Source organism: Sorex fumeus, unplaced genomic scaffold (genome assembly GCF_029834395.1).
Source record: "Sorex fumeus unplaced genomic scaffold, SorFum_2.1 ptg000030l, whole genome shotgun sequence".
Taxonomy (NCBI): Eukaryota; Metazoa; Chordata; class Mammalia; order Eulipotyphla; family Soricidae; genus Sorex; species Sorex fumeus.
In genome coordinates, this window is record NW_026606087.1 from 30,255,892 (window position 1) to 30,277,366 (window position 21,475).

General features: G+C 39.1%; 1 protein-coding gene across 9 annotated transcripts in view; it reads right to left on the reverse strand.

The window, feature by feature from the left end:
- Positions 1-21,475, reverse strand: part of PICALM (phosphatidylinositol binding clathrin assembly protein) — a 121,945-nt gene that overhangs the window by 41,120 nt on the left and 59,350 nt on the right. For all 9 annotated transcript variants that reach the window (XM_056115898.1, XM_056115894.1, XM_056115895.1 and 6 more), the window contains exons 5-11: positions 14,497-14,590; positions 9,321-9,432; positions 6,446-6,552; positions 5,141-5,182; positions 3,132-3,217; positions 468-591; positions 177-310 (exon numbers count right to left, since the gene is read on the reverse strand). In XM_056115898.1, the coding sequence (XP_055971873.1) occupies positions 177-310; positions 468-591; positions 3,132-3,217; positions 5,141-5,182; positions 6,446-6,552; positions 9,321-9,432; positions 14,497-14,590 (699 nt within the window). The remainder of the gene's footprint in view (positions 1-176; positions 311-467; positions 592-3,131; positions 3,218-5,140; positions 5,183-6,445; positions 6,553-9,320; positions 9,433-14,496; positions 14,591-21,475) is intronic.

Sequence of the window (21,475 nt, forward strand, 5' to 3'; positions counted from 1 at the left end):
TGCTATCACTCTGGTCCATAGTTACATTACTACCATTAATTTTTCATCACTTCTTTTGATAGGATTTATGATTACCAAATCCTAAATCAAACAAAACTCAAAATGTTCTGCAAATTTTCTACTAGAAAATCTTCAAATCTACGTATTTAGAAGTGAGCCTTAATCTCTCCACCTACCTGTTAGAACTAGGAGTAGAAAATATGTCAATGGCTGGTGCAGTCACTATGCCTCCTGCTGAGTTGGACACAGGAGAGGCTGCAGTTGTTAACGAGGTAAGAGGTTTCTTTGCAAGTTCTTTCAGACGTTGCTCCTGTGGAGAATACAAGCATAAGACATCCAGAAAGCAGATTTGTCTGGCATGTTGACAGCAGAGTATATTTTGTTTTGCCAATATTCTATAATAGGATAAAATATTGAATTGCCAACTTACAAACCATTTTTCAAGTGAAAAGAACACAGACACTTACCTTTAAAGCTTTTAAACGAGCCTGTTCTTCCTCTAATGCTGCTTGCTTTTCCCTTTCATCCACTTTGGTTAGAGACAGGCCAGTGCTTGCCAGGGAAGAGACTGCATTGGAAAGTGTTGTCGCCCTAGGAAAATTGGAGTGGCAAGGGTTAACTTGGCTTTTAGTCAAGCATTTCATATTAAAACCAGTTATGAAATGGTCTGGTATTCCTTGATGTGGACAGACACTATAATTATGATCTTAACATAAGGAGCCAAACCAGTGCTTTAGATGAAACACTATTCAGTGACCTAAAACATTATTAGCAACCAATTCACATACTCATTTACAATATTGGGGAAAAAATGTTACTTTGTAAATGTTCTCAGACTTTGTAAAGAGTTTGCAATACAGGTGATGTATACTGCTTCGCCTATGCTCTAAGAACAGAACAAATGCAATTAGGGAAAGTACCTACAACTCCCCAAAAGCAAACACACCATGTTTCTCACAGGAAAGGATTCTCTGCTAATTTAGTCTAGATTTTGTTAATACTACCACTACAGATACACTACAACATTAGTACCAGTAATAAATAACACATCTTGGTTGATGTTCTAAGAGGACCACAGCTTCCTTCAAGGAAAGATCAAATTAATTACAGTCATTAATCTATCCAGCACCTCATTTCTATCTGTCATACTTTTCGATCAAACTAGAATTTTCTTTTTAAACATTTTATACATAATTATCAATGTACCAGGGTTGGAGAGATAGCATAGCAGACAGGGTGCTTGCTTCACATGACCAACCCGGGTTCAATCCCTGGCACCCACTGGATCTCCCAGGCCTCTCCAAGAGTAAGCCCTGAGCATATAAAACAAGGAGTAAGTCTTGAGCACTGCTAATGACCTCCAAACAAAAATCAAAAAACAAATTTAAAAATCCCAATGCATTATCTCTCATTGGCAGATTGAGACCTCCTTTTCCTTAGCAAAACTTTATTCATATTACAAACGCCAACATAAAATTTCAAGCAAAATGTAAACATATGGTAAAAAATTTATCTAACCCGAAGTACTACTTCTCATTGACTTTTACTCATTTTTCTCTTTTAACACCAAATACCATTTAAAAAAATCTCTACAACTTAAATTTTATGGAAAATCAATTTTATAAATGAATCAATGTAATGATACAACTCAGAAGACAAAAGCAAAGTAATATAGTTATGATAGACAATAAAATCTAGTAAAATTTATGACAATTATTTGGGTTGTACCTAAACTACTTGACTCCATTTTTCATTACTTTCTCAACTAATTCTTTAATTTTGACGTAAATTTCTAAACATTAAAATATACAAAGTGAAAAACTGGAACTTCAAAGTATTAAATATCAATAACATCTTGCTTTAGCAATTACATTTTGTGGCTTAAAAAAAGGTTCTGAAACATGTCTGAAAGTTCTCACTGTGGGGCTAGAGCAACAGTATGGAGGGTAGAGCACTTGCCTTGAACAGGGCAGGCCCAGGTTTAATTCCCAGTATTCCACATGGTTGCCCCAAGCACTGTCAGGAGTTCAGAGCCAGGAGAAAACCCTGAGCACTGGTAGATATGGGCCCCATACAAAAAAAACAAATAAAAAAAGTGCTGTGTTTTATAAGTTTTTCTTCATACTAAGAAAACATGCACTGTAGCACTGTCCTCCCCTTGTTCATCGATTTGCTCGAGTGAGCACAAGTAACGTCTCCACAGTGAGACTTGTTACTGTTTTTGGCATATCAAATACGTCACGGGTAGCTATCTCGGTTGCCTGCTCGGCTCTCCGAGAGGGGCAGAGGAATTGAACTTGGGTTGGCTGTGTGCAAGGCAAACATCCTACCCACTACACTATCGCTCCGGCCCAAGAAAACATGAGGGGACAAAAAAACAGAACACAGATTAAGGCACTTGCAGTGTACATGGCTAAACCAAGTTACATCCTTGGCACCATATATGTTCCCCTCAGCTCAGTAAGCACGGCCAGGAGAGACCCAGGACAGAGCCAGGAATAAATGCTGAGCATTGTCAGGTACGCCCACTACCACCCAACTCCAAAAAACTTGAGAATTATTCTTTAAGACACTACGCAACACAAAATCAGAAAATAAGGTTGCTTTCAGATGAACTGTGCTATTTTCAATTTGTTATGCTGAACAATTCTTAGTCTTGAAAATCAGCTCAAGTCTAATACTCTTATTAAAATCAGCCACACAAATTAGCATAGAAAAAAAATTGTGAAACTGATGTTAAATATCTTAAATTTAAACGCCAGAACTACTACAGCATACAGAGCTACTGTGAATGCTAATCAGATTTATAAATATGTACCTTACAATTACAAAATATCATATGAATCAATGCACTAAGATTGAGAAATACTGACTATAAGCACAATTCTAAGCCAAGCACTCATTGTGATCATCTATATAGATATTGAAATTTGTTGGAGATTGGGAACTATTCTATAAATTTATAATGCATTAACCCATTTAATTTCTGACATCAATTCTATGAGGGTACAACATTAATAACCCCATTTTATAATATAAAGTAGTTACATAAATAATGAGAAACTTGAGCTAGATTCAGCTATTCTCTCAGAAATATCACTCCTGTTTTTTTCCTACAAAAAGTAATGTACCTGCTGGCAGCTGTAGAATCTTTGATTTTCTTTCCTTCCAAGGAAGCTAAATGCTGTTCCAAAGCATCAAGAAGACTGCTAGGAGCCTGAAATTCAAGATTTGTTAAAGACTCATAGTAATCAGGATATGATTATCTTGATTAAGACCTAAGATAATCAAGATAATAAAACTATCTCGATTACCATCTAACATAAGAGGAACAACAAAAGAAGCATATTGATCATGGCCTAATGACTAACAGTTTTATTGTTAATTTTTTAAAAAAAGATTTTATTGAATCACCGTGAGATACACTGTTACAAAACAGTTCATGATCAGGTTTTGGTCATACAATGTTTCAACACCCATCCCTTTACCAGTGTATATTTTCCATCACCAATGTCCCCAGTTTGCCTCACCCCAGATCTCTTCTCCTCTCTTCCTCCTCTCCCTTCTCTTCTTCTCTCTCTCCTCTCCCCATGTCCCTTCTGGGCATTAACCTTTGTGTACAGCTATGACTAACAGAGTTTTACCAACTTAAAAGAATGATGGCATGGGGACCTGGGTCCTCTACCAATTGGTAAAGCATATGCTACACTGGAGGGTGCTCCGAGGCTATTTCTAGCACACTGGAATTTGATCCTGATTATGTTCAGAGAACCAAGCAGAACTGGGGATCAAACCAGGGCTCCTACATGCAAAACGTGTGTTTAGTACATTGAACTAATTCTTCACCCTAATCTGGTTATCTGTTAGAGTTCAGGTTCACCATTCAAAGAGTAAAGTATGACACACATCTTAAAAAAGACGGAGTCTCAAATCTCCAGAGTTGTACAAAATCATCTCTTCCCTAAAGTGCAAACAGTCTTTATTTCACTTTTGAAAATTTTCTGGATCACTCAGAAATCAATGATGATGGAGAAGAGAATCTGCACAACTTTGTCACTGTCACTATCCTCCCGTTGTTCATCGATTTGCTCGAGCGGGCCCAGTAATGTCTCCATTGTGAGACTTGCTACAGTTTTTGGCATATGGAATATATCACAGGGAGCTTGCCAGGCTCTCCGAGAGGGGTGGAGGAATCGAACCTGGGTCGGCCGCGTGCAAGGTGAATGCTCTACCGCTGTGCTATTGCTCCAGCACAACTCTACCCTATCAGAAAATTATCAGAAAATCACAACTAATAGACACATGAGAATGAGCCCTGAGACCGAAGTTGAAGATGTCCATCCCACAAACCCTGAATCGCCAGCGCTCACGCATACGTGCTCACACGCACGCACATAATCTCAAGCACGATCCCGACAACCAGGACCACTTTACTGTCCAACAGCATGTGTGAGCTCCAAGGCCAGAAAGTGAAACTTCTGGTAAATATATGTATGCAGTACAAAACCACCAGGTAAGCACCTTTAGTTGCATGCTTCAACTAAGGGTGTGAGCACACTGTATATGCCTCCACAACTAAGTACAAATCTTGGTGAGCACTGGGGCTCAGTGTGTAAGCAGTTTAACCTGAGGTTAAGATCCCCAGCAAACACCATAGCCAAAAAAAAATATACTCTGGAGAGACAGCACAGCAGGCAAAGTGCTTGCTTTATATGCTTCTGACCCAAGTTAGTTTCATGGTACCACATATGGTCCCTGGAGTCTCACCAGGAGTGATCCCTGAGGAGAGCCAGGAGTAAATCCTGAGCACCGCCAGGTGTGACCACCCCCACCCAAAAGAAACAAAAATATGAAATGTGAGCACCACTAGATGGCATATGTAAGCTCTGGGCATCACATAAGCAATAACAAGAATAAAGTATGGGGAGGAAATAATTCAATTAGACACGTGTATCATGAGCCTATGTACATCATTTTATGTGGTATACATTACAACAAGCATTAGCAATACACTAAAATGTTAAAAATCTGTCAAAAAAATTACACCAATGTCCTTAGTAACATGGCCTGCACTGTTACTTAGAACATCTCACTTCAGCAGTACACAGTCGAGTCTACTGATAATAACAATTATAATTACCTGTGAAAGGTCTGGTATGTCACCCCTGTCAATTCCAACTTGCTGTAAGAGGAACCAACATTGAGATTACTACATGAAATCACAATAAAGAAGTCTTAGAAATAAACGTGGACAATGACATTTATGACTAGAATTATAAAGAATAATTTTAGATGAGCTCTGGAGTAAAAAAAAGTAATCTTCAAAAATAGTTTTAGGTAGCTTAAAATTCAAAAGCAGCGAGCTGTATGCATGAAATAACAAATGCAGAATTTCATCAATAAATATAACATCAAGTTGTCACAGAAAGCCAGAAACAGATCATAAAAGTATATGATACCGCATCTTGAAGGAAAGGAGACATATAATAAGCTTCAGAGGGTAGTTAGAATAAAATTAAATTAAGTGTACTATTGACTTGCGATATAGGACTACAGAATGTAGTCTTAAATGTGTGAATCCTGGATTTGATCACTGGCACACAATCACATCCACTAACACTCATCCACACATCCTCAAAACATCTGCTTTCAGAAAACAGTTATTTTCAGCAAAGTTCTCATTATGCAGTTCTATACTATTCCATATAATTAAACACCACACTAGTAATAGACCCTAAATGACGAAATTGCTAGTTCCAGACTAGCTTTGATGTAGTTAACTTTCATAATGACAGAGTCAACCAATAAGACATCTTTGGTAGTAAGAGGTAAAGGGTAGATCCAAAAAAACAAAACAAAACAAAACAAAAAAAAAAAAAACAAAAAAACCCCACACACTTTAAGAGCTTCCTCTGTGCAAGAAAGATAATGCCTAAAGACATTGCCACAGCTGTCCTGGATGGCATACTCAGAAAGCAAATTTAATAAAATTTGTGAAACTATCCCATAACCAACAGTCATGGTTTCCACAATCAATAATAATACACTACAATCACTCCTACAGGGAGTACAGAAACATTTCAATTCAGATGGTTCCAGTTGCAAGCCTTATAAGAGGAATGACACTTTCACTAACACTGAATATTTCTACCACTTTAAAAAAATTAGTGTGGCTAATTTCAAATAAAAAAAAAAACTCACACCACCACTGCATGCCATTGACTTAAAAAAAGATTAAGTTAAAATATTCAGGAAATATATTTAAATCACTATAACAGCACATTCATATGACAGCATATAGTCCAATAAAACAAGAAAGGAATTAAATGACTGAAGATATACTTATTTGGGATGTTCTTTCTTTAGGATAATGACAATTTAAAATTCACACTTAAAAGGAAAAAAAAAGCAGGTTAGTAAATAAACTCACTGAAAGACAGCTTACCTCTGCAACTTTGAGAAACTCTGAAATTCTTGTCATCCTAGTCAAGAACTTCTTATAGATGTCAAGACCTTCTTTGCACTGGTTCTTTTTCATATCAAAGTATTTCTCTGCCAAAGTGAGTATGAAAATATTTTATTTGCATCAAAATATAATATTCAAGGGCTAGAGAGATTAGTACAGGGCTTAGTTAAGGTGCTTTCCTCCCACACAAACCAGATTCAATCCCCAGCACCACAGTCCTCAAACCCCACCAACAAAAAACACACGAAACAGACTTTTTGGGAGGGTGTGGGGTGCCACACCCAGCAGTGCTCAGGGTTTATTCCTGGCTCTGTGCTCAAGGGTCACTGCTAGTAGTGCCTGGAAGATCATAAGCACTATCAGAGATTGAACCAGGGTCCACATGTGCAAGGCAAGCACCTTAACCCTTTATCACTATCTCTATGGCCCAGAAAAGATTAATATCTCTGAAATACAGCCATTGATAAAGTACTTAAAAACATTATTATTTTACAACATTTATTCTCAGAATTCCTTAAATATATCTATTTGCACATTAATACAAGTCGCCTCGATTTATAATACTATTTCAAAATATCCTTGCTAATGATACATTAATGATTATGGCAACCATACCATATCCAAATGTCACACAGAAAACTCATTTAAATATAATACATAATGCATAAATGATAATTTACATGAATCACTGGGTCAAGACTATGGCTTCCAACACACTGTACACTCTTTTTCAGTTGTGGAAAACAATAAGCTGTTTTCCCTGTGTATGAAGATTAAAGTATTAAGTATCAATGAATACTTGAACATTACTTTGAATACTTTGCATAACTGAGCCTATGAAAAATAAACTGAAGTTGTTAAATATGGTGGGGGGAATCTTCATTCACAGCTGATGGAAATGTTGACTGATTCAGCCCTTTTTGAAAGACAATAAGCACATTCTGCAAAAATGTAGAAATTGAACTTCCATATGACCCAGCAATTCCATTCCAAGGAATATACAAGGGCCTTTCAAAAGCATAATGCAGAAAAGACATCTGCATTCCTATGTTCACTGCGGCACTACATATAATAGCCAAAATGTGGAAACAGACAAAACACTCTCAAATAACCAGATAAAGAAACTTTGCTACATATACATAATAGAATTATTACTCAGCCATAAGAAAAGATAAAGTATGCAAGCTGCTGTATTGTGGATCTGTAGAGTATCATGTTGAGTGAAATCAATCAGAGGAAGAGAACAGAATAAGAATGATCTCTCTCATTTGTGGGATATAAAGAAACATCACAGGGGAATACCAAATGAAATCAAAGGGCAGGAAAACTGGTCTTCCTTCAGTAAGAAAAGGCTCACCACTGGGGGTGCAAGGGTGGGGGATAAGTTAGAGAAGGGAACACTATGACAACAGGGGAGGGGAAGCGTCTATCAGAGGCAGGCTGAGGACAGGAGGGAAATTGGGGACGGTGGTAAAGGGTTGTAGGTACTGGTGAAGAGATTCATGTTGGAACAATATACACCTGATACTCAATCAAAAATACCCTGTAACTTTGTAATTCACGGTGATTCAGTTTAAAAAAAGAAAAAAATGGAAAAGGAGAAACTAGGACACTGGAATAAAAACATCACACTTTACAAACCATGCGCTTTAAATTCTAGCAGACTTTCCAGTTACTTGGATAGATCACTCAAATTCTATCCGGAAAAGTGTACGTGAACAAAATTAACTACATTCCATCTACATACTGACTATAAAATTGGCACCAAATGCTCCTAAAGTGACTTAAAAAAGTATTCTTAAAAATAAATGGGTGAGAGTGGTGGGAGGGATACTGGGATCACTGGTGGTGGAAAATGGGCAGTGGTAGAAGAATGGGTAGTCAATCATTGTATGACTAAAACGCAAGCACGGAAGTTTGTGAGTCTGTAACTGTACCCCACGGTGATTCACTAATAAATTTTTTTTAATGAAAATTTAAAAAAAAATTAAATGGGTTAGAAATAGTACAGTTGGTGGGGTGCATGCTTTACACACTGCTGGCCTGTGATGAATCTCTGACACCCCATAAGGTCCCTCAGGCTCTGCCAGGAATGATCCCTGAATGTAAACTAGGAGTAGCCCGAAAAAACCTCCTCTGCCCAGAAAGTTTATTGTGTTGAAAATAATTATCAATTTTAAAACAGCTTTCAAAAAGATCAACTTTCTAAGTTGATCATGCAGAAACTTAGGAAAAGCAGTTTTCTGAAAGAGAAAACGTCTACCTGTTGCTGTTGCCAACCCAGGACCCCTCATTTGTAAGCAATGTGCTCTACCTCAACAGGCATATTCCTAGCCTCTCCAACTTAATTTTTACAGAAATGATACAGTCTTAAAGATAATAGAATTAAATATATTACCTAAAACTTAGAAAATTAATTCTACCTAATAAATAGGCATTTAGGGAGACTACAGAGACAGTACAGCAGTTCAGGTGCCAGGCTGGCATCCGAACAATCCTGCTTCTCCTGAGCACAGAACAAGGAATAGCCTCTGAGTAGCACTGGGCATGGTCCCCATAACCTTGGCACCCCTAACTGGATTCAGGGGCTCGAGACCACAATGGGCAGGAACACAAGCTCCCCAACTCATAGAGCTGAGATTAGTCTGAACGATTTGTTCTGTGTAGCCCCAACATAAAAAAAAAAAAAATTAATCACTTACCATCAAGACAAAATAGTTATTCCCAATTGTTAAAACGAATGAATATATCTCAGTGATATATTCCAGGCAATTTTAAGTAAAAACTAATAATACAGACAAAAAGTATGCATCCATGATACTAAATTATAAAATATTAAAATAGCAGTATTTACCCAACAGGTTAATAATTCCTTCATTGTATGCTGCAAACAGTCTAATGGCATCTTTGAACAGGAGCATGAAGGCAGCATTTATTACCCCATTTGTAAGTTCATTGCTATTAACCTGCGGGAAAATTGTCAAAAAAAATTAATCGTTATACTTTTTGGTGATTTTTTTTTAAAGATTTCTTTTCATTTTTATTTGGGTACCACAATTTAGAACAGTGTAAATAGGAGTGTTTCAGGCATGCAAGATTCCCATACCATACCCACCAGCAGAGTGCAAGTATCACTCCCCCAGTGTCCTTAACACCACATCCTACCTCAATGGCAAACACAGTTTTGCAGGCCCAAATGGCAATGACTTCCTTAAAACTAAAATGCAATAAACTGAAATGTTTACATGGTTTAGATAAAAGGACACTTAATTCTTAAAGGGTTGTGGCCAAATAAGAGAATCCAAAAGCAGTCAGGCTTATATAAAAATCACAAATAACTCACAACATTCACTGTATTTCACAAGCCATTTATGAGAAAAGTATTAATAACTTAAAATCCCTCGCTTTCTCAAATTGATTACTTATTAAGTATATTTCAACATTAGTCTTTATTGCAAAATAGAGCCAATTCCTAAGTAAAAGTTAATTCTGAATCACAAAGGGCAGACTCAGAATATTTAAATGAAGATTTATTAAATGCATTTTTAAGTATTTATTAAATGCATTTACCAAGGCACTGAGTAGGCAGAACATGTGTTATATATTTTTCCTTCAAAGAAACCTCTTCCTATACAATTACTAGGAAGTTACATCTACTGGGGGGAAGATCGTGGGCCACACCTGGCTGTGCTCAGGGCTTACTCCTGGCTCTGTGCTCAGGGACCACTCCTGGTAGGGGTCAGGGGTCCATATAAAGTGACAGGAACAGGGATCAAACCTGAGTTGGCAGCTTGCAAGGCAAGTGCCCTGCCAGCTGTACTATCACTCCAACCCCACAATAAACCCATTTTGAGTTGAAAACATTTTAAATAAAAAATAAAAACTAGTATACTGAATATCACTGTATCACTGTCATACTGTTGTTCATCGATTTCCTCAAGCAGGCACCAGTAACATCTCCATTCGTCCTAGCCCTGAGATTGTAGCAAGTGCCACAGTGGAGGCTCCTTCAGGGTCAGGGAATGAGACCCATCATTGTTACTGAGTTTTGGCATATTGAATATGCCAGAGGAGCTTGCCAGACTCTGCCGTGCGGGCAGGATACATTTGGTAGCCTGTCAGGTTCTACAAGAGTGAGATCTAGACAATAAGAGGTTGAGCAGCCGTGGGAGCTAGGTTTTATAGTTCCTGAGCCTTGGCCATTGATGGGATAACATGGTGCTGGGAGCAGTTGGTGGGTGTAATGTCTAGCTACTGGAAGATGGGGGATATGGGTGGAGGAGGCCCAGTCCCGATCCGAGCAGGCTTGGAGATCTACGCTCTGGGTCCCGCACACCTGGGTTCTTCTGCTGGTTCCTTCATGCGTGAGGCTCGTCCGAAAGTGTGGAAAGTGAACATATCACTGTTTAATCCTACCCTACCACCTTAAATGTGCCCAAACACATTAGCCTACGGCTAAGCAAAATTAATTAACACAATTTTTATTTTATAATAGAGTAGAATGATGGAGTATCAGACACACAGGTATTTTGCAGACATGAAGGAATGAGAAAGCATAAAATGCTATATCCAGCCACAGTGTACTATAGACTTCAGTGTTCCCCAAAGTGGACAATAAGGTAGGGAGCAAGGGGTCCTGTAATGATCTAGGTGGGGGCTATAGTAGTATTGGATAGATTTCCAGTGGTAGAAATGCTAGTGGCTTCTTTTTTCCTAAAAATAAGGCCAGCAGACCAAATAAATCTGAGAATCTCTTCAGCGTATGTCATGTGATTCCCTCATGGTGAATCACAAAGGACATCATACTGCCTATCAGTAACTACAGAAAAGATCAGAATTCAAAACTCAAAGTAGTAAAGCTATGTATTACATTATCACTTAAATGCCATTGTAAAGTTAAAAAAAAAAGGTCTAAATTAGGGATTGTAGTCCTAATATACTCGTCTTCTGGGGGACAGGGGATGGACAAGGGGACAGGGCATGGATAATGGCAGCAGGAACCTCCAGAACAGTGATCAATGGAACAAGGGCATGGTGGCTTGGAGCTCAGGGCTCTGATGATACTGAAGAAGGTACTGGGCTATGTGGTGCTGGGGGCAGACCCAAACCTGAGCTGCCACTCCTCATTTTTAAGAGCTGAGGAGAGAATTCAGGACTCCAGTGTACAAAATCTACGAGAGGGGCCTGGTGTTGATCCCTGGAACCACTGCATGGTTCCCTGAGTTCTGCCAGGAAACAAATCCTGAGCAAAGAGCAAGGAGTAGCCCCCAAAACAAAAAATAATAAAGTTAGATTCAGTTCTCACCTGTCAATACAATCCTTTAATGACAAACATTTAAAGAGTGAAAATCATTTTTAGCTCACAAACCATATAAAAGAGGTAATGATTTGACAAATCCCATTTAAGTCTAGGAACCACTCCAGGATTTGTGTATTAAATGTTCACTGAACATGATGTGTCATATTCTACTGACAATGGGGACATACGGGTTATAGGGAATATAATAGATCTGGTCCTTGCCCTGAAAGAACTAAAAGACTACCAAGTACAGCCAAAAATAATCAATTCCTGCTTGCAATTGTTTACAGTTTCATTTACTCATTTGTACTCAAGAAATTCAAGACATTGAGAGGGAACCCCCCACCCACAAGAAAATTGCTGAAAATGCTAATACATAATGTACTACCAACAAATGACAAAGCTGGCAACTTGCTGCCAGTAATAGTTATTAAAACAAATACACCACAATGGCCTTGGGCACTAAGCTACAAAACAGGCTGTTTTATAAGTATATTTGAACTTGCCCCTTCCTTTTATTTATTGTTTTTGTTGTTTTGGGGCCTGACCTGGCCAGTGCTCAGGTGCTACTCCCAACTCAGTAGCCCATGGGTTGCATCTGGCAAGCGTTGTGCAGAGGGCCAAGAGAGTCAGAGACTGAACCTGAGCTCCCTGCATGAAAACACATGTTCTCACCCACTGTTCTACATCTCTAGTCCCCTCCCCCCCTCTCAATAATGCCATGCTCAGAATCCTAGAATGCAAACAAAAGTGAAAAATTAAGTCAGCTATCCACAAGCAAAATCTCTATATGGGGCATGATACTTCCGTTTTCTTTACTCTCAAACTGCTTTGATTATTCAAAGTCTTTTGTGGTTTCATAAAAATTCCAGAATTGTTTGTTCTAGATCCCTTGGAAAAAGTCCTTGGTATTCTGATTGGGATTGAATTCAATGTGTACATTGCTTTAGGGGTAAATTTTAATAACATTTATTCTTCCCATCCTTTAGTTCAGGCTATCTTCCCATGTATACTTGAGATATACACATAATATTTTTTCCTTGGGAATGGAAGTTAATGCTTATATATAGTTCATCTTTTATCATACCATTTAATGCAATTATTTCCTTAATATTTGTCTAAATAACCTTTTAAGAGGTATGTTGAAAACACCTGCAATAATTCTGTTGCTGTCAATGTATTCTTTGAGGTCAATGATTATTTGTTTTATACGGCTAGATGTGGCTCTCCAGGTACTGCACCCTGCATCACAATTGAAGCTCAGGGTTCAATTCCTGGCACCACTAAGAAATGAGTAATAAAATAAAAATATTTTGTGTAACTGGGTGATAACATGTTGGGTCATATATACTGATGACTGCTCTATATTCCTGTTTTACTGATTATTGCTTTATTTAATACAGTGTCCATCTTTGCCTCTTGTTAACTTGTTTAATTTGAAGTATTTATACCAGATATAAAAAATAACAGTACTTGTTTTTTTCTCTTCATCACCAAAGTTAATTTTTTACTTTACAATATTTTATTTCTATCGAATGACTCTAATTTTCATATTAAAAATCAATGTTGCCCAAAGTGTCCCATAAGCACTATTGGGGTGGCCCTGGTGATCCCAGCACTGCAGGATGCTCGCAGCACTGGATATGAAGGTTCTTGCACTGAACTAAGAACTGCCAAAAGAGGTCCCCAAGACTCCTGAGCATCACGTGGCAGGCCCCTCTCTCAAAACAAAAATATGCACTCTTGGTAGGCAAATCCTATCTTTTCTGAGATACTGTGACTATGAAAGAGAGAGAGAGAGAGAGAGAGAGAGAGAGAGAGAGAGAGCACCTGCCATAGAGGCAGAATGGGGGGTGAGAAGTGACGGGAGGTGGAAAAAAAGAATCCCTTGTGTTCATGTAATTCTCTTTTGATATCTGAAGTTTGCTTCTCTGTTCCTTAAGTTCGTTAAGTTCTATTATGATGGCTCTTCTCAATTCTTTATTGCTTCCAATTCTGAATCTTTATGTTTTGCCCTCTGGCAACTTATCACTTTCTTAAAAATGTAGGTTTAGTTTTGGCCCTACAGATTTTTTTCCCTTATGCATCTGAGTTATTTCTTTTGTTTTCATGAAGCTGGCACTGTGGCCTTTGTGTGCAATTCTTTGTATGTAGCCATATTGGAGAAAGAGACTGTAATAAGAATGCTAAAATAAAAACTAGATCTGACCTCTTTATTGTGATAGTTGCTTTCCCCCCCCCCCCCCCCCCCGCTTTTTGGGTCACACCCAACAATGCACAGGGGTTACTCCTGGCTCTGCACTCAGGAATTACTACTGGGAATCAAACCCGGGTCGGCCGTGTGCAAGGCAAACGCCTTACCCGCTGTGCTATCACTCCAGCCCCTATTGTGTTGGTTGCTTTATTATGATGTTCAGAACCAACCCTTCAATTATCTCCAAAGTATACCTATACATTTTAAAATTTAAAATTCATTATAAAAAAGGTTTTCAGACACATCTTTTCATTTTTCCATCACTCTACATTATCATTCTAATTCTTAAGCTATGTAAGCACCACTCAAGAAATTAGAGTAAGTCTAAATCAACTATAAAAATGAAAAGTAATTTTATTCCGGACCACAATTCCCTAGCCAAATAGGTACATACATGAAAAAACTAATTTTATAAAAACTGACCGATATCCAATTTTCTTTTTAGTTCTTATAAAAGCATCTGTGAAATCAACTTACATTAAAGTCAAGAAGGGCGTCCATTTGATTTTGAATAATGGGTACAGTTTTTAGGAGCTTTTCTGTGTTCATAGTTCTCATAACTCCATCAGCCCTGTTTTTAAGAAAAAGAAACAAATATTTATTTAAATCTAATCCTAATTTCCACCTGGTTCTCTATTTAAACAGAGGATATACAGGTGATATAAAATTTCACATATTTAAGTTGCAAATGAACCAGAAACCTAAAGCAAAAATCATTTGAAACAAAAATAGGAAACATTGCATGTCCAATATACATATGCCCACTCAACAATAAAAATAACAACAACAAAAATATATTGACTGTAACTTGGAGGCCAGCCACACATGCTAGGGGAAAAGGGAGCTCAGATAGAGAAAGGAGCACCAAATAAAGGGTGTTGGGAGGATCCTCCCAGGATGGGAGAAGCATGATGAAAGTAGACTATAGACCAAACATGACTGTCACCCACTGCCTGTTTTGCAAACCACAACACCCAATTAAGAGAGAGAGAACAAAAGGGAATGCCCTGCCACAGAGGCAGGGTGGAGGAGTGGGGGGAGGGATACTGGGATCCGTGGTGGTGGGAAATGGGCACTGGTGGAGGGATGGGTATTTGATCATTGTATAATTGAAACCTAAGCACAAAAATTTGTAAGTCTACAACTGTACCTCATGATGTCTCACTAATAAAAATAAATAATGTGAAAAAAAACCCAGCAATTTTATATGACTGCTTTTCAAAAAATAAGGTTTAAAATGTATTTTTCACATGAGGAAATCACTTGATCCTCACACTACTCAAGCATGTAAACGAGCTGCTTTATAGCTTTATATATATGTATGTATGTGTATATATATATGGTCACGGTCCTCCCGTTGTTCATTGATTTGCTCGAGCGGGTCCAGTAACGTCTCCATCATGAGACTTATTGTTACTGTGTTTGGCATATCAAATACGTCACGTGTAGCTTGCCAGGCTCTGCCATGTGGGCTAGATACTCTCGGTAGCTTGCTGGGCTCTCTGAGGGGGGCAGAGGAATCGAACTCGGGTCGTAACGCCAGAGAGAGAGAGAAAGTGAAGGATAAAGAGTTTGCTTTGGAACTGCAGACCAATGAACAGGGTTGAATACACCGACATCTCCCCTCAATCATATGATCATCTAATCTTTGATAAAGGTGCAAGAAATGTGAAGTGGAGTAAGGAAAGACTCTTAACAAATTGTGCTGGCATCACTGGATGGCTACATGCAAAAAAATGGGCTCAGAACTCTGCCTAACACCATGTACAAAAGTAAGATCAAAATGGATTAAAGACCTCAACATCAGACCAGAAACCATAAGGTACATTGAAGACAAAGTTGGCAAAACCCTCCATGACATTGAGGCTAATGGTATTTTCAAAGACGCCACGTCATTGGCCGAGCAAGTGAAAACAGAGATAGATAAATGGGACTATCTTAAACTAAGAAGCTTCTGCACCTCCAAAGAAACAGTGACCAAAATACAAAGACAGTCTACAGAATGGGAAAGGATATTCACCGAATACACATCTGACAAGGGGTTGATATCAAGGATATACAAAGTACTGGTTGAACTCCACAAGAAGAAAACGTCCAACCCCATCAAAAAATGGGGCAATGAAATGAACAGAAACTTTCTCAAAGAAGAAATCTGAATGGCAAAAAAGCACATGAGAAAATGCTCCACATCATTAATCATCAGGGAGATGCAGATCAAAACCACAATGAGATACCATCTCACACCTCAGAGACTGGCCCACATTCAAAAGAACAAAAGCAACCATTGCTGGTGCGGATGTGGCGAGAAAGGGACACTCCTTCACTGCTGGTAGGAATGCCGACTGGTTCAGCGCTTTTGGAAAACAATATGGACGTTTCTCAAAAACTTAGAAATTGAGCTCCCATTTGACCCAGCAATACCACTCCTGGGAATATATCCCAGAGAGGCAAAAATGTGTAGTCGAAGTGCCATCTGCACTTGTTTGTTCATTGCAGCACTCTTTACAATAGCCAGAAACTGGAAGAAACCTGAGTGCCCAAGAACAGATGACTGGTTAAAGAAACTTTGGTACATCTACACAATGGAGTACTATGTAGCTCTTATAAAAGATGAAGTCATGAAATTTACATACAAGTGGTACAATATGGAAAGTATCATGCTAAGCGAAATGAGTCAGAAAGAGAGGGACAGACATAGAAAGATTACATTCATCTGGGGGATATAAAGTAACAAAATATGAGATTAATACCCAAGAACAGCTGAGATCAACACCAGGCGGATTACTCCATAGCTTAGAGGCCAGCCAGGTATTCTAGGGGAAAGCGCAGTTCAGATAGAGAAGGGAGCACCAAATAAAGGGTGTTTGGAGGATCCTCCCAGGAGAGGAGATGCAGGCTGAAAGTAGACTATGGACTGAACATGTTTGCCACTCAATGCCTCTTTTGCTGACCACAACACCCAAAAGGAGAGAGAGAACAGGGGGGAATGCGCTGCCACAGTGGCAGGGTGGGATGGGGGGGCTGGGGGGGGGGGGGAGGGATATTATCCATGGTGGCGGAAAATGGGCACTGGTGGAGGGATGGGTATTTGATCATTGTATAAACGAAACCCAAGCACAAAAATTTGTAAATCTACAACTGTACCTCATGGTGTTTCACTAATAATAATAATAAAAAAAAGAGTTTGCTTTGAATGAAGGCCAACCCTAGTTAGATGCCCAGAGCTACCTATGGTCCCCCAAGCACTGGCAGGAGTGATCCCTTAAGTGCAGAGCCATGAATAAGTCTCAAGCACCATCTGAGTACAGCCTGAAAACAAAACCAAAACAGAACAAAAGACAACTTGCTTCAACTCACTAAAGACAGGACAAAACAGCAAATAAATGTCATGTTGAGTATTTTGTAAGACATTTTACTCAAGACTCCATGATCAGCGCAATGACAGTTCTAACACAGAAAGATACTTGCCTTAAGAGTTGTCCAAATACAAAAATGTGTATTGTTGAATACAGTACTATACAGTATTCAATCTTTACAATAATCCAAAGAGCTAGATAAGTGCTACTAGTACTACTATCTTGTATATTACTCATGAAATAATTAGTGTCTTTACTCAAGGTTTTCCAATTACACTGGAACAGGATACTATGGGTATAAAAAGGTTGTAAGTGTACCAAGATATCAAGGCTTAACCCTTCAGCTTTAGTATCCTCCTTCTAACCCACTGTCCTATACAAATAATACCACTTTTTATGACATGCAGTAAAAGATAAAGACATTTGAGGGGCTAGAGAGACAGAAGAGAGGGTAGGAAGCTTGCGCACATGGCCAAACCGGATTTGACGCCCCCACCCCAGCACCCCAGCACCCCAGGTAGTCCCCTGAATCCCCAGGAGTGAACCCTGAGTGCAGACCAGGAATAAGCCCTAAGCACCACTGGAGTTTCCCCACCACCACCACAAAAAGCAAAACAAAAAAACAGCTGGTTGGTTGAAGGTAAATTCAATTTAGATTTACCTTTAAACAATTTATGAACTAATGCTTAATAAAAGGCATGGGGACTGAATCAAATGCAGTCAGGAGCCCTGGTACCCTGAGCACTGACAGAGTGACTGAGCCCCCAAAGAGAACTAAGAGTCCTAAAAGAGAGAGAGAGAGAGAGAGAGAGAGAGAGAGAGAGAGAGACAGAGAGAGAGACAGAGAGAGAGAAGAGAGAAAGAATTAAGAGTCCTTAAAGAACTGCCCCAGCCCCAACCGGAAATAAAAAATTAAAAGGCAATCAATAAAGATCAAATGGAATCTTTTGTAAAATCAAATGCCAGACCAAGGAGGCTCAGCAACAGAGCACCAGCACTGTAGGGTTAGAGACAGACAGACACAGAAACACTGCTTATCTGTGAAAGAAAAAGAGCACCTAGAGAGATACCCTGCCAGTGAGAATGAGGATGAAATAACAGTTATTGTAATTGTACTCCAGTCAGTAATTTGAAACAACTTTATAAAAGGTAATTTGTTTTCTACTAAAATGTCAACTCTTAGCATAGATTCTGTAATTAACCTGATTTAAGAATTCGACAGGCCAGGTAGTGCAGAGGTGTTTGCCAACTGGGATGCATATGTACCTAAACCATTCCTTACAGAAACAATGGTATGTTGATGGATTAGAAACAATGTGTTACAATGCACTACACCCCAAATTCAATGCAATTACTAACAAAGTCTAGCTGTCTTTTCTGCAAAAAAATTGATGACCTGATCCTAAAATTGAAATTAATGAAGCTAAAATGACCAAAACAATTTTGAAAATTAAGAGTATTAACATACCTCTCAAAAATTACAGCAAAGTGGGGTGCCTCAGACAGGACAGGAGTTGTCCCTCCACCTCCCCCCTAAAAAACCCTGGCGGCAGCCAACTTCCAGAACCAATGAGAAGTGCAGGTGTGTGGGTTCAGTGATGGCAAACTCTAGGCCTCACAGGGAGGGGATGGGCCAGTCCCTCTCATTCCCCACTCCCTGTGGAACCCTGGAGATCACACCCACAAACTGCCTCTGGCTGCCACTTAAGCTCCTTGATGGACATGATCCAGAGACACACAAAGGAATCTTTGAACCGAGCAGCTTGCTGCAGAGATTTCTCCAGACCCTAATTATCTAAAATTTAGAATTCCAAGAGAGTGCCCCAAGACATCTTATGCTATTCATAACAAGCAATACAAAAGAGAGTATGTGGGAGATTGTCTGCCACAGAGGCAGGGGGAGGGGTGAGATGGGGGAGATACTGGGGTTTTTGGTGGTGGAAGATGTGCACTCGTGGAGGGGTGGGTAAGTGATCATTGTAGGACTGAAACTCAGACAGGAAAGCTTTGTAACTGTGTCTCACAGTGATTTAAAAAATAATAATAAAAATAGTAATAAAATTAACATTCTGAATTTTAAAAAAAAGTAATGTGGAGCACATGCCCAATTCAATCAGCTTAATCAATGGATGAATAAATAGCAGTACTCCTAAATTAAAAAAAAATACAGCAAAATAACAATGAGTGGCAAAATGGGCCAGAGATTGTATAAGAGGCAAGGCATTGCATGTGGCAACAGCAGCCAAAACCTGGGCACTACATGTGGTCCCTAAGCACTGCCAAGTGTCACTCCTGAGCTCAGAACCAAAAACAGATCCTGAGCAACATAGGATATGTCCCCCAAAACAAAGACTGGCATAAGAGTAGACATTAACTGCATAGAACTGAATATCAAAGATAGCTTTTACATGTATGCTCACTTAATTCCAGCAAGATCTCAAGAGAAATCAAAAGCCTTATGATATCCATATATGAAAGAGTAATTTTTTCCTAATACTTCACTCTGTATAGAAAATTCAAAATAGATTTAAATAAAACCAAAGAGCTTGAAGTAAATCTTTATGAAACTAAACCAAGCAATATTTTCCTAGATTTATTTCCAAAAGTAAGCACCAGGAGGAAAAAAAAAACATACCCTGATGCTCTGGTGTTCACAATATGTATATTCAAGACTTCCTATGACTCATAGAAAAGACAAATAACCTCATTTAAATACTAGCAAAGGGACCTGGAACAATAACATCAAACGAACCTGGGTTCGATCCCTGACATCCCATAAGGTTCCCTGAGCACCATCAGGAGTAATTTCTGAGTGCAGAGCCAGGAGTAACTACTCCTGAGCATCAGTGGGTGTGATCCAAAAAGCCAATAAATAGATAAATAACTAGCAAAAGATTTTTATTTCACAAAGATACACAACAGCCAATAAAAATAGCCATGAAAAAAACACACTCAACATCATTAATCATCAAGGAAAACATAACCAAAAATACACACCACTATTTCACACCCACTAAGGCAGCTATAATAATAATAATAATAATAATAATAATAATAATAATAATAATAAGCAGAGCTGACAAAAAACCTGAATAACGTGAAATCCACATGCACTGCTGGTGATCATCAGCATTGGTGGCCCACCAGCAAGATGGGTCAACTGTTGGGCCAGAAAAATCGTTGGTGTTTAGGCACTTGTCTTTGCATGTAGTCAACTCTGATTTGATTGCCAGTACCACATATGGCCCCCCGAGAACTGCAAGAAGTGATCCTTGGGCCGGAGCGGTAGTACAGCGGGTAGGGCATTTGCTTTGCACGCGACTGACCGGAGTCCAATCCTCAACATCCCATATGGTCCCCCAAGCACCGCCAGGAGTAATTTCTGAGTGCAGAGCCAGGAGTAATCCCTGAGCATCACTGGGTGTGACCCCAAAAGGCAAAAAATACAAAACCAAAAACAAAAAAAAAAAGTGATCCTTGAACACAAAGCCAAAGCATATGGTCTCCCAAGCATCAGCATAAATGACCCTTGAGCAGAGTGAGGAGTGATCCCTGAACAAATCTGGGTATGGGCCACCTATTCCAGTCTCCCTGACCCCCACAAATAAGTAAAATTGCTTAACCAACTAGTTCGATGACTCTTCAAAAAGCTAAATGTAAGTTTTCATGCCAATCAGCAATTTTTTGAGGCATACCAAATAGTGCTTAGAGCTATCCTGGCTCTGTGCTCAGTGATCACTCCTAACAGTACTCAGGGCAATAGACAGGGTGCCTGGGAACAAACCTGGGTAAGCCGTGTGCAAGGAAAACACCTTGCTCACCACTTGCTAAGTCTACCAGCCCTGCAGTATGACAAGGTCCACTCATGGCAGAAGGACATTCAAGGAATGCTTCTTCCTGGAATTAGACAATAACATCTCCCCCCGCCCCCCATTCTCGAAATCAGTATACTCATAATGTTTGCATTGTGGTTAATATGTAAATTTAGTTTCAGAAGTTCTAGGAGAATAATGACTGGAGATTCAGCCCATGTAAAACACACAGCAGGAGATAACCAGTTGGGTCAGTAAGAAAATTTATAAATGGCTTACAGTAATGTG